The sequence below is a fragment of the Vulpes vulpes genome, chromosome 8 (genome assembly GCF_048418805.1).
Source record: "Vulpes vulpes isolate BD-2025 chromosome 8, VulVul3, whole genome shotgun sequence".
NCBI lineage: Eukaryota > Metazoa > Chordata > Mammalia > Carnivora > Canidae > Vulpes > Vulpes vulpes.
In genome coordinates, this window is record NC_132787.1 from 18,266,748 (window position 1) to 18,286,173 (window position 19,426).

General features: G+C 40.5%; 1 protein-coding gene across 3 annotated transcripts in view; it reads left to right on the forward strand.

Annotated features, from left to right (window-relative positions):
* The window catches only part of TMTC1 (transmembrane O-mannosyltransferase targeting cadherins 1), a 267,311-nt gene that overhangs the window by 176,171 nt on the left and 71,714 nt on the right, over window positions 1–19,426 (forward strand). For all 3 annotated transcript variants that reach the window (XM_026000063.2, XM_072765653.1, XM_072765654.1), the window contains one exon: window positions 12,435–12,602. In XM_026000063.2, the coding sequence (XP_025855848.2) occupies window positions 12,435–12,602 (168 nt within the window). The remainder of the gene's footprint in view (window positions 1–12,434; window positions 12,603–19,426) is intronic.

Here is a 19,426-nt window from a genome sequence, read left to right on the forward strand (position 1 = left end):
GCGGGTCAAAGAATTGCAGGTGTGGCAAACTTCTCTAATCCAGAGACAAGGGAACAATTTCTGAGTAAATCAAGGGCTAGAATTTTAAACAAGAGGTTAAAGTGTCATTTTCCTGGAAGAGCCTCTTATGCAAACATTATTAAGCCCATAATATTGTCATCATCCATATGTGAGGTGTCTTAGTTAAAATAAGGGGTTCATCTCTCAAAGGTAGGTGTATTCCCCTAAACCTGCAGAATCATCCCAGCTCTGTCTTCTTCATGGGTTCCCATTCCTTACACAGACCTTCCTCTGACTTTTTTTTTTTTTTAAGATTTATTTTATTAGAGAGAGAGAGAGAGCAAGCAAGGGGAGGGATGAGGGGGAAAGAGAAAATCCCAAGCAGATTCCGTGCCAAGCATGGAGTGCAAAATGGGGCTGGATCTAGAGCCCTGGGATCATGACCTGAGCCAAAACGAAGATGCTGCTCAACTAGCGGAGCCACCCAAGGGTCCCAACCTTTCTCTGACTTTATTTCTTTGCTCTAACATAGAAAAAGTAGTGTCCCTGCCCTTTTCCCCACTAGTAATAAGCTTATTTGGATTAAAATGAAGTTCTGAATATGAAAAAAACCCTCAATATTTCCAAGAGCAAGTGCCTGCTTCTTAGAACCAACTCAGATTTTGATATATTTTGCAAACTTGGTACAGAGCTATCCAAAATCAGGGTCAGAAAGCTGGTCTTCATTAAAAAGATGACTATCTTTTTCTTTTCTCCCACATGCTTGCATATGTCTATTGCAGTGTTGACATTCAGTCTTCATTTTCTGAGGGTTTCAGCAGCTCTTTGCCCAACTATACACTATTCTCTACCAAAGTGGGGCAGCTGGTCACTGCTGGTTACAATCCTTTCCAGAGAAAGTCCCCCAGTTTCATATAAAATTCTCAATATTTATAAACTAACTGCGATGAAGTCATTAGAACTGCTGAAAGCTTCCTGGGGACCACAGAGAAGTTTGCATATGCTGTAGGCATCCCTGGGAAAGTGTGAGAATGCTGAATGTTGCCTTTTGCGTTTATTAAACTTCGGCATTGACTTTGCCAATTGTGAAAAACAAGCCTTGTTATATATACAGGAATCTTCTCTGCATGACTCTCCTTACGTTTTTGACCTTGACAAGAAAGAGTCATTTTCCACAGCATTAAGACCCAGGTGCTTTGAGGAAAACAAAATGTACCTGGTGTCCTCAGTGGAAGTTTAATAATACCCATCGTCATCTTTATGCAGACATCTGTGTTGTTTCAAAAACTTTAGCAAGTGATAGGACAATGAAATGGAAAGCTGAACTGGTAATTCTTCTGAGGAAGTTGAACTTTCTACTCGTTAAATGTTTGTTTCAAGTTATATGGAGCCAAATCCTGGCCTTAGATTTCCATCCATGAACACCACAGAAGTCATGTCTATCCTCACTAAAGCCTGGGTGACTTCCATCAGTCCCAGGGGCTAATTTGGCTATTTTACAAGAAAAGCCCTAGAATGAGTCAGACCAAGTGCTCTTTTATCTCTGCCTTTATGCCTAACAATGAACAAGCCACTCAAATCTCCTGGCTTCTGTTCTCCCTCTATCCTAACTTAGATAAGACCCAAAATATCACCTTCCTCTTACTTGCACTTTGAAATCTGTGGATAAAAGAGACAGAAATAGGCTATCTATTTATCATTGCATGGCTTTAGGGTCAGAGTTTCACCACCAAAAGAAATTGGAATAATCTTTTCTTCTGGTGATAAATGCCTATTTTGTGGATTTCCTTTTTGAACAGGCAGGAGAGTTTGGGGCTTAAATCATTTTTTTCTTTCTTTCGTTCTTTCTTTTTTTGCCAGAAATTTTGATCTCTTATTCTTATCTCCAGAGAGGCATATAATTTTATGGCTACTTTTTTTTGTATTTTATAAAAACCACATTAGAATGCTTCAAAGGACTAAAATTTCTTTGAATCAATGAAGCAGAAAAAGTTGTTGAGAGCTCTCAAATGAAGTCATAGGATGTGATCAGATATCCATTTACATGCCAAATTAAGGGTGATTTATTCACTTCAGCGTCAAAGAGCAAATTCCTAAGCTACTTTAAGAAAACATGAATGAGTAGAGAGAGAGAGAAGCCAGATAGGAATAAATGAAGGCAGAAACAACATTGGATAGCATCGATCAAGAATAATTGAGATCTCAGAAGGAGAAGTTAGATACTATGTGTTGGAGGGAAGAAAGAAATATAAAAAATTCCACTACTCTTACAAAGATGCTATTTGTATTGTATAATCCCTAAAACTTACAGGCAGACACATCAGACATGGAGAAGGAAAAATGATGACCTCTATTCATTTTTGATTTTGAGAAATACCCAACTCAGACCTATCAATTTGAGATAAAATTTTTAGTTTTAAATGGGTTGCTATGGAAGCAATACTGCAGTATTTATTATTCAAAATGCAAAATGAGAAATGCTACCTCGGAAGTTACACTGCTTCCATTATCTGATATTGGGAACCCCTCCTGATGAGCCATCTATGTGTAGACTCCTTTAGATTTACTGTAATTATTTGAGAGTAAATCAAAATTTTGTCAAATATTAAAATCAGAGCAGTCATTCAATATCAACACACACTTACTTTAGTAAATCCAGTAGGAAGAAGACTGAACTGGGAATCAGCACAGCCCCATCTGTCCCCTACTACCTAACAGCCTTGGGGAATCATTTTCCTACTAGTAAAACCAGAAGGTTGGTTGGCCTTGCTCAGTGGTTCCCAAGTGTTGCCTAGATCTCCATGACAGAGTTTTCTCTGATTTAAGGGGGTGAGGAGAGAGAGAAAAGACAGTGCAGTGGGTTTTTCATAAAGTTTTATCTATGCATTCATTTTTAAATTATGAAATTATGCCTTTCTTATATTTTTGGTCTTAAAATATCCTTCCTCCTTTGACAAGATGATAACATCCCTCTTCCCTCACCCAAGTCCACTTTCTTGGGGATTTTACACGTTTGGGGAACCTAAAACCCAGTGACCATTGTGTCACATGATCTTTAAGGTCCCTTTCAGCTTCAAAAGTTCAACTGTTCTGTGATTCAGAATAACCTTGGGGGGAAGCGTGGATTTTTTTTCTCCTTAAGATTTTAAACAAAGATTTTTGTCATGCATTGGAATGTGATCACTTGTGTCTGCTTTCTTTCAACAGGGTGGTCCCAGTAGGGAAAGGAAGATGGGTCCCTTGGGAGGAGTGGCAAGGAAGGCAGTACAATTGCCACAGGGGCAGGCTCTCTGAGGGGCATTGGGGTGGACACCAGGAGGTGATCAGGAAGCATCTGTGTGGGGTTTCTACTGTGAGATAACAGGGTGTCCTCGTAAGAAGCAGGAACAGCTGATGCTTAGAAGTTCATGGGGAAAGTAGCAAGAAGGAATGTATGATGTATGTTGAGAGGAAATGGGGCCCCGGCAGCAAGAACAATGCCAGACCTCCCTTAAGGAGCAGTTGTAAAGACAACTTAATGAGAGAGGTTGTAGTCCATGAGAACAGGTCAAAAGGTTGCGTCTCCAAAGGAAGTAATGGAGAGAGACTCATTAATTCTGCTGAAGCTTAGTATCTAGACAGGGGTCAAAGCACAGGTAAAATTGCCCCCAAGGTGGTTGATACTGAGTAGAGAAGGTTGGGTCCCTCTAAGGCCATGGCTGGCAGCAATAGGACAAGATTGAACCATATCAGAGGGCAAAAGTAACTCAATTTTGAGAGGACAAAGTCCCAAAAATCTTTAAAAATCCAGGAACAAGGCAAAGTCACATATTCGCTTTTTAGTTTGATTTTTTTTTTGTTTGAAATTCCCGTTGTATGATACGTTAGAGAGATGGGAAAAGCAGCTTGGGCTTGGCAAAGAGCCACTAACTAAAAACCCAAGAAATAGACTGAGAGGCAGTTTCAGTTACAAGGTCAAGTGCACCAGGTCTCTGAGAGTAGATGTGTGTGAGTGTGCATATGTGTTGGTAAATTACCCAAAGCCACTCAATATTACTTAGTTTTAGCTCTGAATCCATTTTTTATGCATTTCTATCATGCCATCTTAAAGGGAGGTTCTCTTTTATCATAATGAGCACAACAAAAGGAAAAAGAGAAATGCAGTGCAATATTGCATGAGGGGGCAGCAAAGATCAGTGATGTCACCAAATGATCTGAAGAGGAAGAGTGAAGATCAGTGATACCACTGGAGAAGCAATTGTAAGATTGCCGACAAATAGAACAGAACAGAGCCATGGTAAAAATGAAGTGAGCTGAGGGGAAAATGAAGTGAGCTTGGGTGCTTGTGGGCCAAAGATCAGTTAGCCAATCCATGGGGTGGCATGGGACCAGCGATGAGGATAGTCTCAACCAGTTACTTACTAAACTACAATCATGGCCTTAATATCACAGAATCCTATTAGTTATTAAAAAAACTAATGTTTATGTCTGTTAAGTCCTAAGTGATGAACAGCAAATGTATTGGAAACCGCAATTTGAAAGTAGAAATTTGGAGACTATAATTTGGATTCAGATAAGGCTAAATGGAAAAATATGTGTGAAAAATACCATAAGCCGTGCCCTAGGTAGCTGCGAGTCATTCTTTCAGTACACCCTGTGCAAATGAGAAGATTGGAGGAATCAAAGTTGAAGAAAAGCAAAGCAACATAGATATGGGTCTCTCCTCCTTTCCCGGCCCTTCTCTTCCTCTGTTGGTCCTGCAACCCTGCTTTAGTAGGCTAATGTTCTATCTAACAACACCATACTGAAGGTTATGAAATTTGCCTCTGCAAACAGAAGAGAGCAACTAAAATGTAGATGTTGATACCCCATGTCCTGCACAGAGCTGGCTGTCTCAACACCTTTTAAGTCAAGACTTATAAGTAAATCCATTTCTTTTTTCTTGGGTTCTGTGCAAGGAAATGGATCTCAAACCACTGACTTTTTCTCTTTTTTTTTTCATCTTTATTGAAATATAAATGACCTATTGTGTAAGTTTAAGGTGTACAATGTGTTGATTTGATACATTTATAAATATTGCCAAATGATTACCACTTAACCAGTGACTTCTTACACAAATTTTAGTAATCTTAAAATATCTTCTGTCTCTTGGAAATCTGGATTGTCCTGCTCCCATGAGGTTCAGAACCACCATTTTTGTTTGTCTCTTTTCTCATAGTAGCCAACACGATGGATGCTTCAGAAAAGAGAATCGTAGAGACTTAAAGAACACTGGACGCATAACAAAGTAAATGCCTGTGCGGTCAGGTCTGTGTTAACGCACACAGAATAGAGAGCGGGGGGCAGCGACAACTACTAGATTGTCCATTATGTCTTTGGTTCAAAAGTGCAGATGCCATATCATAATATAAGAATAAATGACATCTGGAAGAATAAATGACAGGATTCAGGTCCCAGAGATGGGCATGCTGTAGGAGGGTAGAGAGAGGGTGGTTTTTCTAACTTTTTAGGAGTTGCTTTAGAGTTCCTTGGGGAAGGTCTTTGGCTTTGGCCAAAAGGCCTTTCAGGCCCAGATGGCAAATCTGGCTGTGATTTTTTTGTACCAGCCTCGGAGGGAAGGAACCCAGGCCTGGAGTGAAGACTCCTGCAAGGGGAAACACCCACTCCCCACAGATGGATAGTTCTCCTGGTGAAGAACTCTAATCATCTTCACCCCTTAGATTGATTCATTTGTAAGTTTACCCTTGTTTCCATGTTAGTTTATGATACTTTCAACCTCTTTGTTCAACCTTTGTCAACCACAGTTGTTTTTGGGTTTTTTTGAAGATTTTATTTATTTATTCATGGGAGACACAGAGAGAGAGAGAGAGAAGCAGAGACACAGGCAGAGGGAGAAGCAAGCTCCACGCAGGGAGCCCAACGTGGAACTTGATCCCGAGACTCTAGGATCACGCCTTGGACCAAAGGCAGGTGCCAGACCACTGAGCCACTCAGGGATCCCCTCAACCACACTTGTAAAATAGCTCCTGTCATAAGCTGATGCTGAAGTGCAAGTGAAAACATTACTCCATTTTTAAATAACCAGCCGGAACTTCCAAATAGTTAATAATTTATTTTATATCAAAGTTGAATACAAAAACTTCTTTTGTGCATTAATTCACCAAAATGATTATCGTTCACATTTTCTTCCCTTTCTTCTTTCTTCTTTTATTCACAAAGATAGAGTGGAGAAAGATTTGAAATAGGGTTAAGGGAAGATTTGCTTAAGTGCTTGTTGAATTCTAGAACTATGAATGCACATTAGCATACCTACATAGCTACCTATATTTCACCTACAACAAGTGTATCTTCCTTCACTATATTGTTCTATCAAAGTGATGTGTGAGGGGCACGCGGATGGCTCAGTGGTTGAGTGTCTGCCTTTGGCTCAGGTTGTGATCCTGGGGTCTTGGGATCGAGTCCCACATCGGGCTCCCCACAGGAAGCCTGATTCTGCCACTACCTATGTCTCTGCCTCTCTCCCTGTGTCTCTCGTGAATAAATAAATAAATAAAATCTTAAAAAAAGAAGTGATGTGTGAATCAGACCTTTCTGAAGTGAACAATATTGTAAAAGGAATTTTGTAGTTTTAAGGGAATTTCTGTGAATGCTTATGAAAGACTTAATATTGTCCTGTAAATTACATAGTTTAGGTCAATCTGGGCTTTAATAAATTGGATTTCTTGAGGTTTATTTACAGATCTAATCACTTATTTTAATGATATACACAGTAGATTTTATTGATGTAATAGTATATGGCATACTAAACACACACATGAACACATAAACACTTCACCTGAAAACACTGATACCTTATATTCAGTTTACAGACTATGTCCACATACATTATTTCATTTCCTCCAAACAATCAGCCTTTTAAAGTAGCTATGTTTTCAGCTATTCAAGGCAGGCAGTCTTAAACTCTTATAAAATAAACAACCAAGGCTTCATGAAATTAAGTAAGTCTCATGTGGCCACGGAACTCCCAAGTGTCAGAAAAGAACCCAGCTTCTTTAACCCAGTTCCAGACTCTTTATTCTCCAATGAATTCCTTTTTCCTCACCTTGAACTCCCAAACTTCCAAATTTGCAGGACACTTTTGTTCCCCTGCAGCTCATAGTATTTTAGTGGCCTCAGGAACATTTATAGGAGCCTGACAGAGACATCTGTTTCTACCTGGATATGTGCAGACTATACACATATCCTACCTCACATTCTATTCAGTAGAAAATGATTCCCTAATAATATTATAACAATGTTATCATTTATTGTTTATTGTCTACCATTATGCACAGTGTAAAATTATTTCCTTTTACCAGTAAGAAAAATAATAACTAGAGAACTTAAATAATTTAAGATCAAACAACAGTGTCAGAACTGAAAATGCAGTTTTTTCTGACTCCAGGGCTCTGCCTTATTTATCACGAGAGGTCTCATAAATATGGAGCTAGTAGATAGATGAACTACGAGGTTGAGAGGAAGCATCTCATCTTCAAAGAGGTAAAGGAGAATCAGGTTCTCAGAAAGTGAAAGCAATGACATTATTATTGCATTGTTCCATAGATATGCTGCGGAAAGAATGGAAGAAATCTGTGTTGTGAAGAAGTAAATAGAAGCTCTTCATCCCTGCCCCAGAAGCCCAGCACCTCACATGAGGAGCTGTGCAAGAGGGAAATGTATAAGAAATGGTTTTGGAGTCATTTTCTTGGAATATAAATAAACTCATATCCCAATACTGTCAACCTTCTGAGAAATTTTCACACCCATCAAATATTTGAGAAAAAAGAACTAGGGGGGAGTCTTGGCTCACCAGAAGCTGGCAGCTTCCAGGTTAAATCCGATATGTGGCCTCACCATTGGCTCCCTGCTGCTTCCTGGATACAGCATCAAACACCTGTTCTGGGCTCAGCATTCCAGGGCTTTATTGTTTAACCATCCATGAGAACAGAATAAGATTTCACTGTCATAATTTGCCAGGTGGGGATTCAACAGACCAGAATGAAGTTAACTAGGAATAGTTAACTTCATTTCAACGATCTAAAGCTGGGACTTTTTTTTTTTTAAGTAATAAAATCGTGATATTGTGTCTGTCTTGTATCACTAATGTTATTTATAGATACTTTCAGTGGCTTGAGTTTAAGTTAAAAGGTAGAATATCACTTCTACTTAATAGCAAAAAGATTCTCTTTTCTCTTTTCTCCGTGTAATTAAACAAAAAGTGAAGCTATAGTAAGCATTGTAAAATGCTTAGCCCAGAAATAGGAAATTGTCATCTTTTCAAAATAGGAAGAAGTGTTCTTTTATCACTTAAAGAGCTTCTGGGCAAGGTTCATGAAAGTACATTTTTACTGTTCACAGAATGATTAACTTCTCACAAAGTTCTCAAATAAATATTTTTCATTGTAATATGAAAGGACAAACATTGTTGACCTGCATTTCTTATTCAGTTTCCTTTAAATGTGCATCATAAAAATATAAGGGAGAGATGCATGTAACTAGAGAGTCTCTAGTTATTATATGCACTGAATTGGGGATACCTTCAGCCTGTGAATGAGAGATCAAATAATTACCCCATTCTCAGAAGCAGTGGTAATTTTCAAGCTGCTTTGAAAATGCATCTCGGGGACACCTGGGTGGCTCAGGGGTTGAGCATCTGCCTTCAGCCCGGTCGTGATCCTGGAGACCCGGGATCCAGTCCCACATCCCGGGCTCCCTGCTTGAAGCCTGCTTCTCCCTCCCCCTCTGCCTATGTCTTTGCCTCACTCTCTCTCGCTCTCTCTCTCTCTCTCTGTGTCTCTCATGAATAAATAAATTAAATCTTTAAAAAAATTGAAAATGCATCCCAGTGTTGACGTAAACCAATCAGTAGTTGGAGTTTGGCTCTTGGTTCTTCAGGTTCTGGTTTTGCCAGGTGTCAGTGGTTTGCACTGACTCCTTCATGCTCTGTGTAGAGGTCTCTGATCAGAGCCCAGGTTTTCCTTAACCAAATTAACCACAGCAATCTGGAGTCTGGTTTCATCTCCCTGGAGGCCAGAAAAGCATGTAGCTTCTCATTTGCTTGATTTCCTACATTCAAAATGAGGACTTGCTCTGCCCCTAGAAATGGGGAGAGCATTTGTCCCCACTGCTGCTGAGATCTGTATTAAAGCAGATGTTGAAGGATGAAATGTCACAATAGAGAGGCATCTTAATCTTTGTGATACCGTGTTCAAGTTGATAAGAATGTGTTACTCTCTAAGAAATTCGCAAACCTAAGTAGAGGTTATTTTATATGGCTTACCATTTCTTTAAACCATATGTCAATATAATGACTTTAAAAAAAAATTGTCATGTTACTTGATACTGATGCCTGTGCTGAGTGGAAAGAAATGGCCTTCTCCTTCCTCTGGTTTTGGCAGGGGTCAACACTGGCTCCTGAGTGAAGGCTGCCCTACCATCTCTTTTATAAATAAATTTTATTGGAACACAGCCATCCCCATTCATTTATATAGTGTCGATGGCTGCTTTCCTGCTCCAAAGATAGAGTGAGTGGGAAGGACAGAAAAGCTTGAAAAGTCCGAAATATTTACTCTTTGGCCCCTTACAGAAAAAGTTTGCCCACTTCTGGAGCACAGCATAGTGTTAGAGCCATAGGTCTTCTCTATTACTAGCCGTGGGTGCTGCGGAAAAGGTATTCAACTCCTCTTAAGCTTTAATTTCATCACTTAAGAAATGGAAGATACCAAGGATTATATATTTAATCAGATAATATATTTAAAGCCAGTACCATCCTTATCCTAGGCCCTATAAATGTGGGGGACAGGCGCCCATGCAACGCTCTTAGTGCAGTGCCTGGCCTAATAGGAAGGACTCAGTATAAAAATGAATGTATAAAATAGCTAATTATTTTTGTTGTTATCTTCATTATTCTTGTCTTCTGGCATTTTGTGGTCATAGCTCAGGCCCCGTGTGGAGATCCCAGTGTTTTCCTTTCCCACTGCTCTGCCAGATGGCAGCTCTGTTTCCTACAAGGAGACAGTAAACAACTACTGAAATTTTATGAATGGAATGGTTAGGAGGGAAGTAGGTGAACTGTGTGATAAGCTGATTCTTGAATGCAAGAATCAGCCAGTCAGGTGAAAACCCAGACAAGCAGGACAACATATGGAGTGTGAGTTCTGGAATCTGATATTCCTGGGTTTGTATCTTTGCCGACTATGTACAAGCTGTGTGCCCTAATTCAGGAGACCTGTTCACCTTCTTGTTGGCGTCTTTATGGTTAAATACCAGTATGAGTGAGGGATGCATGGATGGGCCGTACTCCTACATGGAACGTGTTTGGCATGTAAGATGTGCTCAGTAAACATTAGTTTTTCATGGGGCTGCTTTATGAAGGCAGGAGCAGGGAGTCAGCTGGTGCTAGAGATGTGGATGCCTGCACAGGGTACATACATTTCAGGACTTTGCTCCCATGTCACCTTTTCAATGGCACCATTCCTCACCATATTACACTCTCAACCTCCTCCCCACCCTGGATTCCCTCTTCCTCTCTCCTGATAGATCTTTAACATTATCCTGCTCTGTGGCATACTCTCTGTTATTGGTGGTTTTTCTCCACCCATGTGGGTTCCACAAGGACAGGAATTATTGTCTGTTTTGTCCATCGATATGTTCTCGGTACCTGTAACAATGACAGGATGCAGTTGGTGTTTATTAAATATCTGTTGAATGGAAGGATGGAGCCCAGAAGGCTCTCATGTGGCCAGAGATGCTCCTTGCTCCTCGATTACGGCTGGGATCCAGATGGGGCTAGAGGAGCAGATGGCCAGCAGCCTCAGGAACTTGAGCAGCCATGTGGTCTATAGTGTTGTCAGCATGGCCAGTTGTGTAGGATGAGAGACGTTTAGAAAACCTTGATACCTTTAAGGCCAAACATGACTTGATGTGAAAATGAGAAGAGGTTTTGGGGTTTTAATATTTTTGCATTAGTGACTCTATGTTCTGGCATGTTCGAGGCTTCTGCACAGTGCTTATGGCGATCAAATCCGGTAATAGGCCTGTGCCTCCTTAGCTCGAACCTACCAAGTGGGGTGGTGACTCCATTTGTTTGGCCTAACTGTGAACCCTAAAAGTTGAGGGAGCTGGACCAACTGACTTAGGGAACTTGAAGTATGGAATTGGAGCTCTAACTTGAAATGATTCCCAGCATCTCCATGACAGAAACCGCAAATGCTTCTCTTGTTTTTCTACCCTTGATACCAAAGCATAGACATTTCAGAAGGTGAACAAACAGAAATTGGAGAGGTTTTTTTTTTTAACAGAAATATGTTTGGGAATTAGACTGTTTAAGTGTTTTCCTTTGCAAAACCAGCCTGCTTCAGTAGACTGGAGTTTTTTGAGGGCAGGCCCTATATTTTATTCATAATTGCATTCTTAGTGCCCAGCATATTGCCAGTCACATATAGAGAGAGAATGAATGGAACTAGTAAATAGGCTATATTAATTTGGGATTATGGCATTAATGTCTAACAGACATAGGATTACTTTACACAAGCTTGATTCATTCTTAAAATACTCCATGATAACTTGTAGTAGTCTATTATCTTTGGAAAGAAGTGGATCTTAACTGAAATGCGTATGGCAAATGTTTGTGTTTTTCTGAGACCAGTCGACGGGCAAGAAGCATCTCCATGGCTGTATAGATGATGTGAGGGACCACGTTCCAGCCAAAGGCTTTTAGAGACGTGCTGTCGACATGCCACTCAGATAACACGAGTGATTCTTTGTGTCTCTTTAGAAAGCTAAGCCAGAGTCAGTAAGAAAATCGTATCAGTACAGTTTGTCTGTGATGGGCTCCAAGCTGCAAGGCTCAGGAGTTGGCCTGTGGATAGATGATTTTCCTTCAGCAAAGGACTTAGACCAGGGTGGGGACATACCAACAGCACACCCCTAGAGACGCACCAGTGCTTTTTGGAGGCTGGCTCTCACAAAGCCATGATGTGACCTGCTACCACAGTCTGAATTTAGACATGTGGTACCAGAATGATTATACAACGTCAGTGACGTAAGGAAGCGAGAGTCAGAGGGTCTATGCACGACCTAAGAACACACATAAGAACTCCTCATGATCAAAAAAAAAAAACAAAAACAAAAACACAAAAAAGAACTTCTCATGATGCCTGAGCTGCTGAAATCCAAGGCAGTTTGAGCCTAAACAATGAACTTGTTATTCTCCACACCAATGCCAGAGAGTGAGCTATATACTGGAATGGTACATTGGCGAACCAACATGTAAATGTTGTGTATGACAGGGGAGTTTATATATGTTTCTCTGTCATAGGACAAGCTTTATTTGAAAGTCAGTTACACGGATAGAATATTCAGGGAGACTCCACTGCACCCCCAGAGTAATCCTGCTCCTCCCCCCTGTTTTCCAGCATGGGCTACTGCATCCTCTTTGTGCACGGACTGAGCAAGCTCTGCACTTGGCTGAATCGATGCGGGGCCACCACCCTGACTGTGTCCACCGTGCTGTTGCTGTTGCTTTTCTCTTGGAAAACTGTGAAGCAGAATGAGATTTGGCTGTCAAGAGAATCTCTATTCAGGTATGATTAGATGGAGGAAAGCAAATCTCTTCCCATTTGTTTCTTTGCTTACATATTTGTTTCCAAACAAATGAGGTAACATGGGTCTGGCAATCATCATTAACCCAAAATTCTTTTTTTTTTTTTTTTTAGTAAAGTTTTAAGTGGAAGGTGTAATTTTGTTTGGGGTTTTAGCTTTAGTTTTAAAATGGTATTATATAAAGTTTAATGTGAGCTCATTCTCAGTGAATTTATGAAAATAAGGCTCATGGGAAGGTTTCTTGGGTCTGTGAAACAGTCGTAATGATGAGCTGGGCTGTAAAATCGGCTATAAACAAAATGAAATGATAAGCCTAACTTCATTATGCAGACAAGTAAATGGGAAAGGTGAACACACAGCAGGAAGGAAGAGAAACGCAGAATATTCCAGGATGTTAAGCTGTGATCTGTGATCTTGTTGCTTTTATCTGAACATTAATTGTGAACAAAGAAATAGAAGACTTTTCTCATCTCCTAGTAGGTTTTTATGTGGCATAGAAGCTGTTCACAATCACAAGGTCAACTTAAAGCCCTAAACTTGTCATAAAGTATAAACATTCTTTGGGACTGTGGCTCATCATGTTGTGCTTCCTGGAGCTTAGGCTGTCTCACTAATGCCAAAGCCCTGGTGACCTTCACCTGAACTTCCCGGGACTGCCACCCCTGGCATCCCTACAGTATTTTTCCTGGTTTCCAGGGATTCCCAATCTGTACCCCCTCTTCCAGCTTCTGTCCTCACTTATGACCCAGTGACCCAATTTAGCCAATGTGGTTTTCACGTGGCCCCCTGCTTAAATGATACCCGACACTTGCATTTTGGGGACAGACAAGTGAAACAGCGTTGGGATTGCTTGAAAAAAAGGGAAGATGTTGAAAGAGTATAGGAAGGTGCACAGAATTGAAGGGCCAGTAAAGAAGTTGGCACATAGTGGACAGGAAACAGGCATTAGGATAGCCTGTCTTGAGAGCACTTGAGTACCTGCCCAGGAACAAATAGGTCAACTTACACCAAGTTTTTGTGTCTTCACATCAAAGTCCTGGGAAAACTAAGACCTCTGGCAGAGCTTGGGCTTTAGGTCACGGCCTGCCCTTTGTCTCCACCACGTCACTAAAATGAATGGCCAAAGAAGCTCCTCTGTCTCCCAGGGAGTTAGGGAAGGCCAAACACCTTGGAGTTCCACTGAGACTTCACAAAGTGAGACAAGAGCGAGTTCCCCACAGGAAATACAAGTACTAGAGGAGGGGCACAGACTCTGGCTGCCGAGAATGAGTGAATGAGTGAATGAATGAATGAACAAATGAGCGAATAGATGAGACAAATGTTTCACTGCCCTCTTCTACTACTTTAAAACAATATATTTGATTTTGCTGCTTGGCAACTTAACTTTTTTTTTAATAGAAAATATTAGTTTGGCATACATGTCTTATTAGCTTATTTATTATTCCTATATCATTGTCCTCATCATTGTCATTGTCATCATCATTACTGCAGTGGGTACTGTAGAGACCTGTTGCTGGTTAAGGATTTTTGTGTGGATGTGTTCTGAAAATTTGTTCACTTTGAGGTTCCAGATGCTGTTCTGTCTCTGTCACATCCTTTCACCTTCAAAGGCAGTTCTCACAGACCACAATGGGCTTGGCTTGTTCCCTCTTGCTACCCATGCTGGGGTCATTCTGTAAACACAGGGACATGGAAGTTCAGAAATACAACTTTCTCTTCATCTTTGTTGGCTTAATTTTTTTTTCTTTTGCTTTCAACAGTCAGGGCTTTTAGGAGAAATGTTAAAATGGTTCTGCCCTGTGTTAAACTCTTTTCTTGAAAAAAGGTACTAACAGAGGTTGTGTCTTCTTAATGATGTTTACTGCTTAATCAGAGCAACATTGGGGGTGGATTTTGGCAGGCAGCAGCCTGTTTCAAGGATAACAAGTTCGTGTTCAAACCCTCTAAGGCTGATGCCAGCAATTTAAAAACAGAAAAACAGAAAAACAAAAAGCTCATTGACCTTGTATCCAGAGGCTTCTGTTTTTTTAGATGGAAGTATGTAGTAAGTGACAGTTGATTACTAAAACACAGCCATTCCCCATGTGTGCTTGAAGAGGTTTTGTGCCCTAAAGAGGCCTTTTGTGATCAAATGGAATTTTGTATAATGTGCAAATCAAAGCTTTTGATGGTTTTTAGAAAACTTTGCCTATTATAATTTATGCATGTCCCAAGAAAAGTTTTAAGAATCTGAGACTTTAAGAATATTCTTTCTTCTCTAAGACTTGATGTTTGTATGTATTCATCTGTGCTGAGTCATGTTCCAATCAGTTGAATGAACATTTACTAACAATCTTTGAAGGAAGATAGAGTTACTGGTTGAGTGTGGGGGCTGGAGTTAGATTTTCTGGTTCTTCTCCAAGTACCACTATTTAATAGCTGTGGGACTTTGGGCAAGTTACTTAACCAGTCTGTGCCTTACTTTATTTTAAAACTTAGAAAAATAATAATGCTTATTTTTTTGGTTATAGCGTAAGAATAAATGAGTATGTGAAAAATGCAGAAGGCATTATGGTAAACACGATGTAAGGGTTTCAAATTATTGTTCTGCACTGTGTTCTAGGGTAGGAGACAGAGGTGGTGAGGGAGAGGGAGGAAGATTATCTGTAGAGGACCTCAAAGTCTACCTGGGCGTCAGACACATAAACACAGTTTATATAATGTAGCAAGTGGTAGACAGAGGAAGCAGGACACTGTAAGTATAGGCAGGCTGCTAAGAACAACCCAGGCCTTCAGGAACAGTTCTCCTATAGACCTGAACTGAGTACATAAGGATGAAGACAACCTAAATGAGCCATAATGATTTTAAAACCAAGAGCTGGCTGATTGGAGTAAGAAAAATTTATTACAGCTCTAGATAAGGTGATGTCCCTCACAGATGTCCTCCTTCTGGTTTCTCCTGATTTTTTTTTTTTAAGATTTTATTTATTTATGAGAGACAGAGAGAGAGAGAGAGGCAGAGAGACACAGGCAGAGGGAGAAGCAGGCTCCATGCAGGGATCCCGATGTGGGACTCGATCTCGGGACTCCAGGATCATGCCCTGGGCCAAAGGCGGGCGCTAAACTGCTGAGCCACCCAGGGATCCCCCTCTTCTCAGTTCTGAACAGTGAATTTATTGACCATTCCTTGGCCATAGGGTCTCATTAAGGCCTCTCTTATTACACGGGGTGGTTTTACTTGGCAACACTATGAACGGTCTTACAGAGTATCTTAGGACAGACCTTTGTGTTGGAGAAAATCCAAATTTCAGTTAAGTCCCAGCTTTTCCAGCTGAGGCCTTCTCTTACAAAAAAGATCCCACCGCATGATGTATTTTTAGGAGGTAGATGTAGGGCCCCCTCGCAGCTTTGTAGTTCCACTGGCAATAACCTTACACACAAAAGCATAAGAAGCCAGCACTTTTGTCTTAATCAGAGGCTCAAGGAGAGTAATTGGTTCAAGCTGAAATAGCTGTGAAGAGGAGGAGCCAGGATATGAACCAGAATTTGATATAAAAAGAATACGTGAGCTTTGCTACGCTTATTTTTTACTTTTGTTTTCTAACTAAAACTATGCCCAGTATAAAAAAGAGAGAGGGAGGGATTGGTTCATAATCATACTGCAAGATATATTTTCTTTAATTCTTTATAACAAGAAACTGTTCTGCTATCCTGTCCTGGGAAGTGGGTAACTTCACAGCTCCAGCTGGGCGTGGTAACAGCCAAGAATTTTACATTTGTTTGGAGTAAATAACACTGTAATAACACAATTTGGTAAAATCCTCTCAATGCCCGAAATCTTCAAAATACCTATAAAGGCAGAGACACCATTTTTTTTATTTGCATCTAGATAAGGGTCTCTGATTCCCATTCATGAACTATCCAAATGATCCATGGACCATCAGTTAAGAATTTATGGCCTACGCTATTCTCCATCTCTGTAGGAAACACATTTCTGTCTTCCTTTCTGAATTGCTTGAACCAGAGAGATCAGCCAAATTCCTGGGTCAGAGAATATATACTGAAGATTGGTAAATTCTTCTGTAAAGGAGTAGATGGTAAATATTTTAGTCTTTGTGGGCCATATGGTCTCTTTTGCAACTACTCAACTCTGCTGTTGTCTCAGGAAAGACGCCAAAGATGATAGTAAACACACTGTGCACCTGGGGCCCACAGGGCTGTATTTTGCTTACCAATGAGATAAACATTGTGATAGTGAAAATTACAATGTTACTATATCCTGTGGTACCTTTCTGGTTTAGCATCAAATGTTGATTAGCTTCAGGAATGGTTCTGACCATGTGTTAGTTGAAATCTTTGCTCAACTACTTTCTAGGGTCTGTAACTTTAGAGAAAAGTCTTAATCTCTGTGAACTTTAATTTCCTCTTCTGTATTGTGGGAGAATAAGAATTCTACCCATCCAATAGGTTATTGAAGGGATAAAAGGAAATAATCCATGGAAATGGGTGCTTAGCCTAGAATTTGATTCAAAATGGGCCCATTTCATGAGTACTAGCCATCCAGAGTGTGGCATTGTGCAACTTCAGGTCAAAGCAGGGTCAGAAATGAAGAGAACCACAAATCCTCCTTACTTTTCCTGTTAGCCTCTGGCTGAACGCTGCTCATTAATTTTATTTTTTAATGTTTGTTTTCTAATCAAGAATTTGGGGATGGTTCTAGTGACGTATTCTTCAGTGATGCCAGTAAAACAATTGATGTCCAAGAAACTGGGAGATACACCTGAGAGAAGTGGCTTTTTTGTTATTTCTGTTATTTTTCAACTATTGTGCAGATGAGAGGTGTGGGGGAGAAATATGAGGTACATGAATTAAGATCATGAGTTGAAAAGAGATTTTTCTTTGTCATCATCATTGGGATTATTAATAAGGATTGAGATCTAACTGTATAATTAATGAATACTGCGTGTCTTTGTAGAGTAAATATACGGAAGCTGCCTGTTTCCACTAAAATGATCAGGGCTACAAAATCATAGCATCAGTAGAACAAATGAAGGAGACTGGCTCTGGAAGCCAGAGCAGCCTGGCCAGTTACAGCTACGTGGAAAGTTTTGCCTTTGGCCAGTTGTTTGTTTCCCTTTTTCCACAAAGTACTCATTGTAAAATGAGAGACTGGAAAAACGTAGCAGAAAAATATCACAGAGAGAACATCAAGGTCAAAAAAACAACAATGGAAAAAGCAGCGCGTTCTTAGGATTCGAGTTACTCCACCCACATCTGCTTGCCTGTTATGAATATCATTACTTCCTCTGGGTATCACTGAACAATGCCCTGATCTTTGCAAGGACCGTGTTTCCACAGACCTAATTGTCTGTTCTTTGGGCGATACGTAAATTAGAGTCACCATACTAGTCACACAGAGGGAAGGTTCAATTCCAATATGCCAGTTATGCCCATGCTGAAATCAAAGTTACCTTTAAAATCTGCCCATTACCATGCACTACTTAGTCCTGGGTAGAAAAATCAGAAATTTTCCTGGATAGAAATTGGAAAAAAATTTAAAGCCATTACTGTCACTCTGACCCAAATTCTTCCCCTGTGACTAAATTCACTTTGCTTAGTATCCATTTTAAATATGGATTAAAATCCCAGCTCTATGTGGCAGCTGTTGGGGCTCACCCATAGGGTGATTAAAGGATACCAATGATTTCATGGGAGCACCCAAATGTCAGCATTTATAAATCTTTTGTCTTGGGCGCGTCAGTTTTTACTGAGAAGATTTGTCCAGACTCCTCCCTAGGGGTTCAATCCTGGCTGCTAGTATCAGAGAGCTTTATAAGGGAGACAAACTGAGAACTCGGTGTTCAGAATACAGATCTTCACATGATCTACCTTTGAGATACAACTCTTCTCTCTTTGCTCAGAAATATCTGTTGTTCCTGAGTGCAGGATCCCTCTAACTCAACTTTTGCAGAGAGTAAAATTCCTGCCTTTTGCTGGGATGGGGAAAGAATAATGAAAAAAAGTCACTTAGATATGCAGCGTAAGGATGGGGATCTGGGGCTTGACTGCTCCCGATATAGATTTAGCCTATATTTAGCCACACCCCAGCCATCAAAAATAATCCTAGGTACCTGCAACACATTTGAGGTCCCTGAAGCAACTTGCATAAATTTGGAGTCTGCTGCTTTCAGATAATGTTGCCCTTGGGTCAGTCTCTAGCCTCTTGCACGCCTGGTAAGTTCTGTCCCTGGAGAGTTCCTCAAGCTCCCAGCCAGTGGGTTTTAAGTGGGACTGTCTTTGCTGGCCCTAAGGAACCTGTTATTTCAGTGAAAGTTCAGCAAAAAGATTACAAAGCCCTTACATATCCCAACAGATTTTTAACACTTTGTATGAAATCCTTCTGTTAATCTTACCTTTAAATTAAAAACTAAATGAAAGTATGTTATCTGGGAGAGGCAGTAGTACATTAGAGTGGCCCAGAAACTAGGTTACGTGCTTTTCTCCTTGCTCTCTCTCTCGTCAGCTGTCCCCCACCCATATATAATCCGTGCAAATTCCAAGACTTTTCTTCCCAAGCGGGCCTCCAACTCATCTCCTTTCATCATTCCCCTGCCACGTTGTCCCTGCTCATTGAGGGAACAAGGGACTCTAAAACCAAACTAGAATCCTCTAGAATCCCACCTCTGCCACTTACCAGCTGTATAATCTTGTGCATGTTAAATGTGTGGACTAGTTACAAATAAGAAACAGACCCCTTTCTGCCCCCTCAGGCCCCTCCAATTATCTTCAAAGTTTTGCTCTTACACTGTAGGGATTCCCCAGGCAT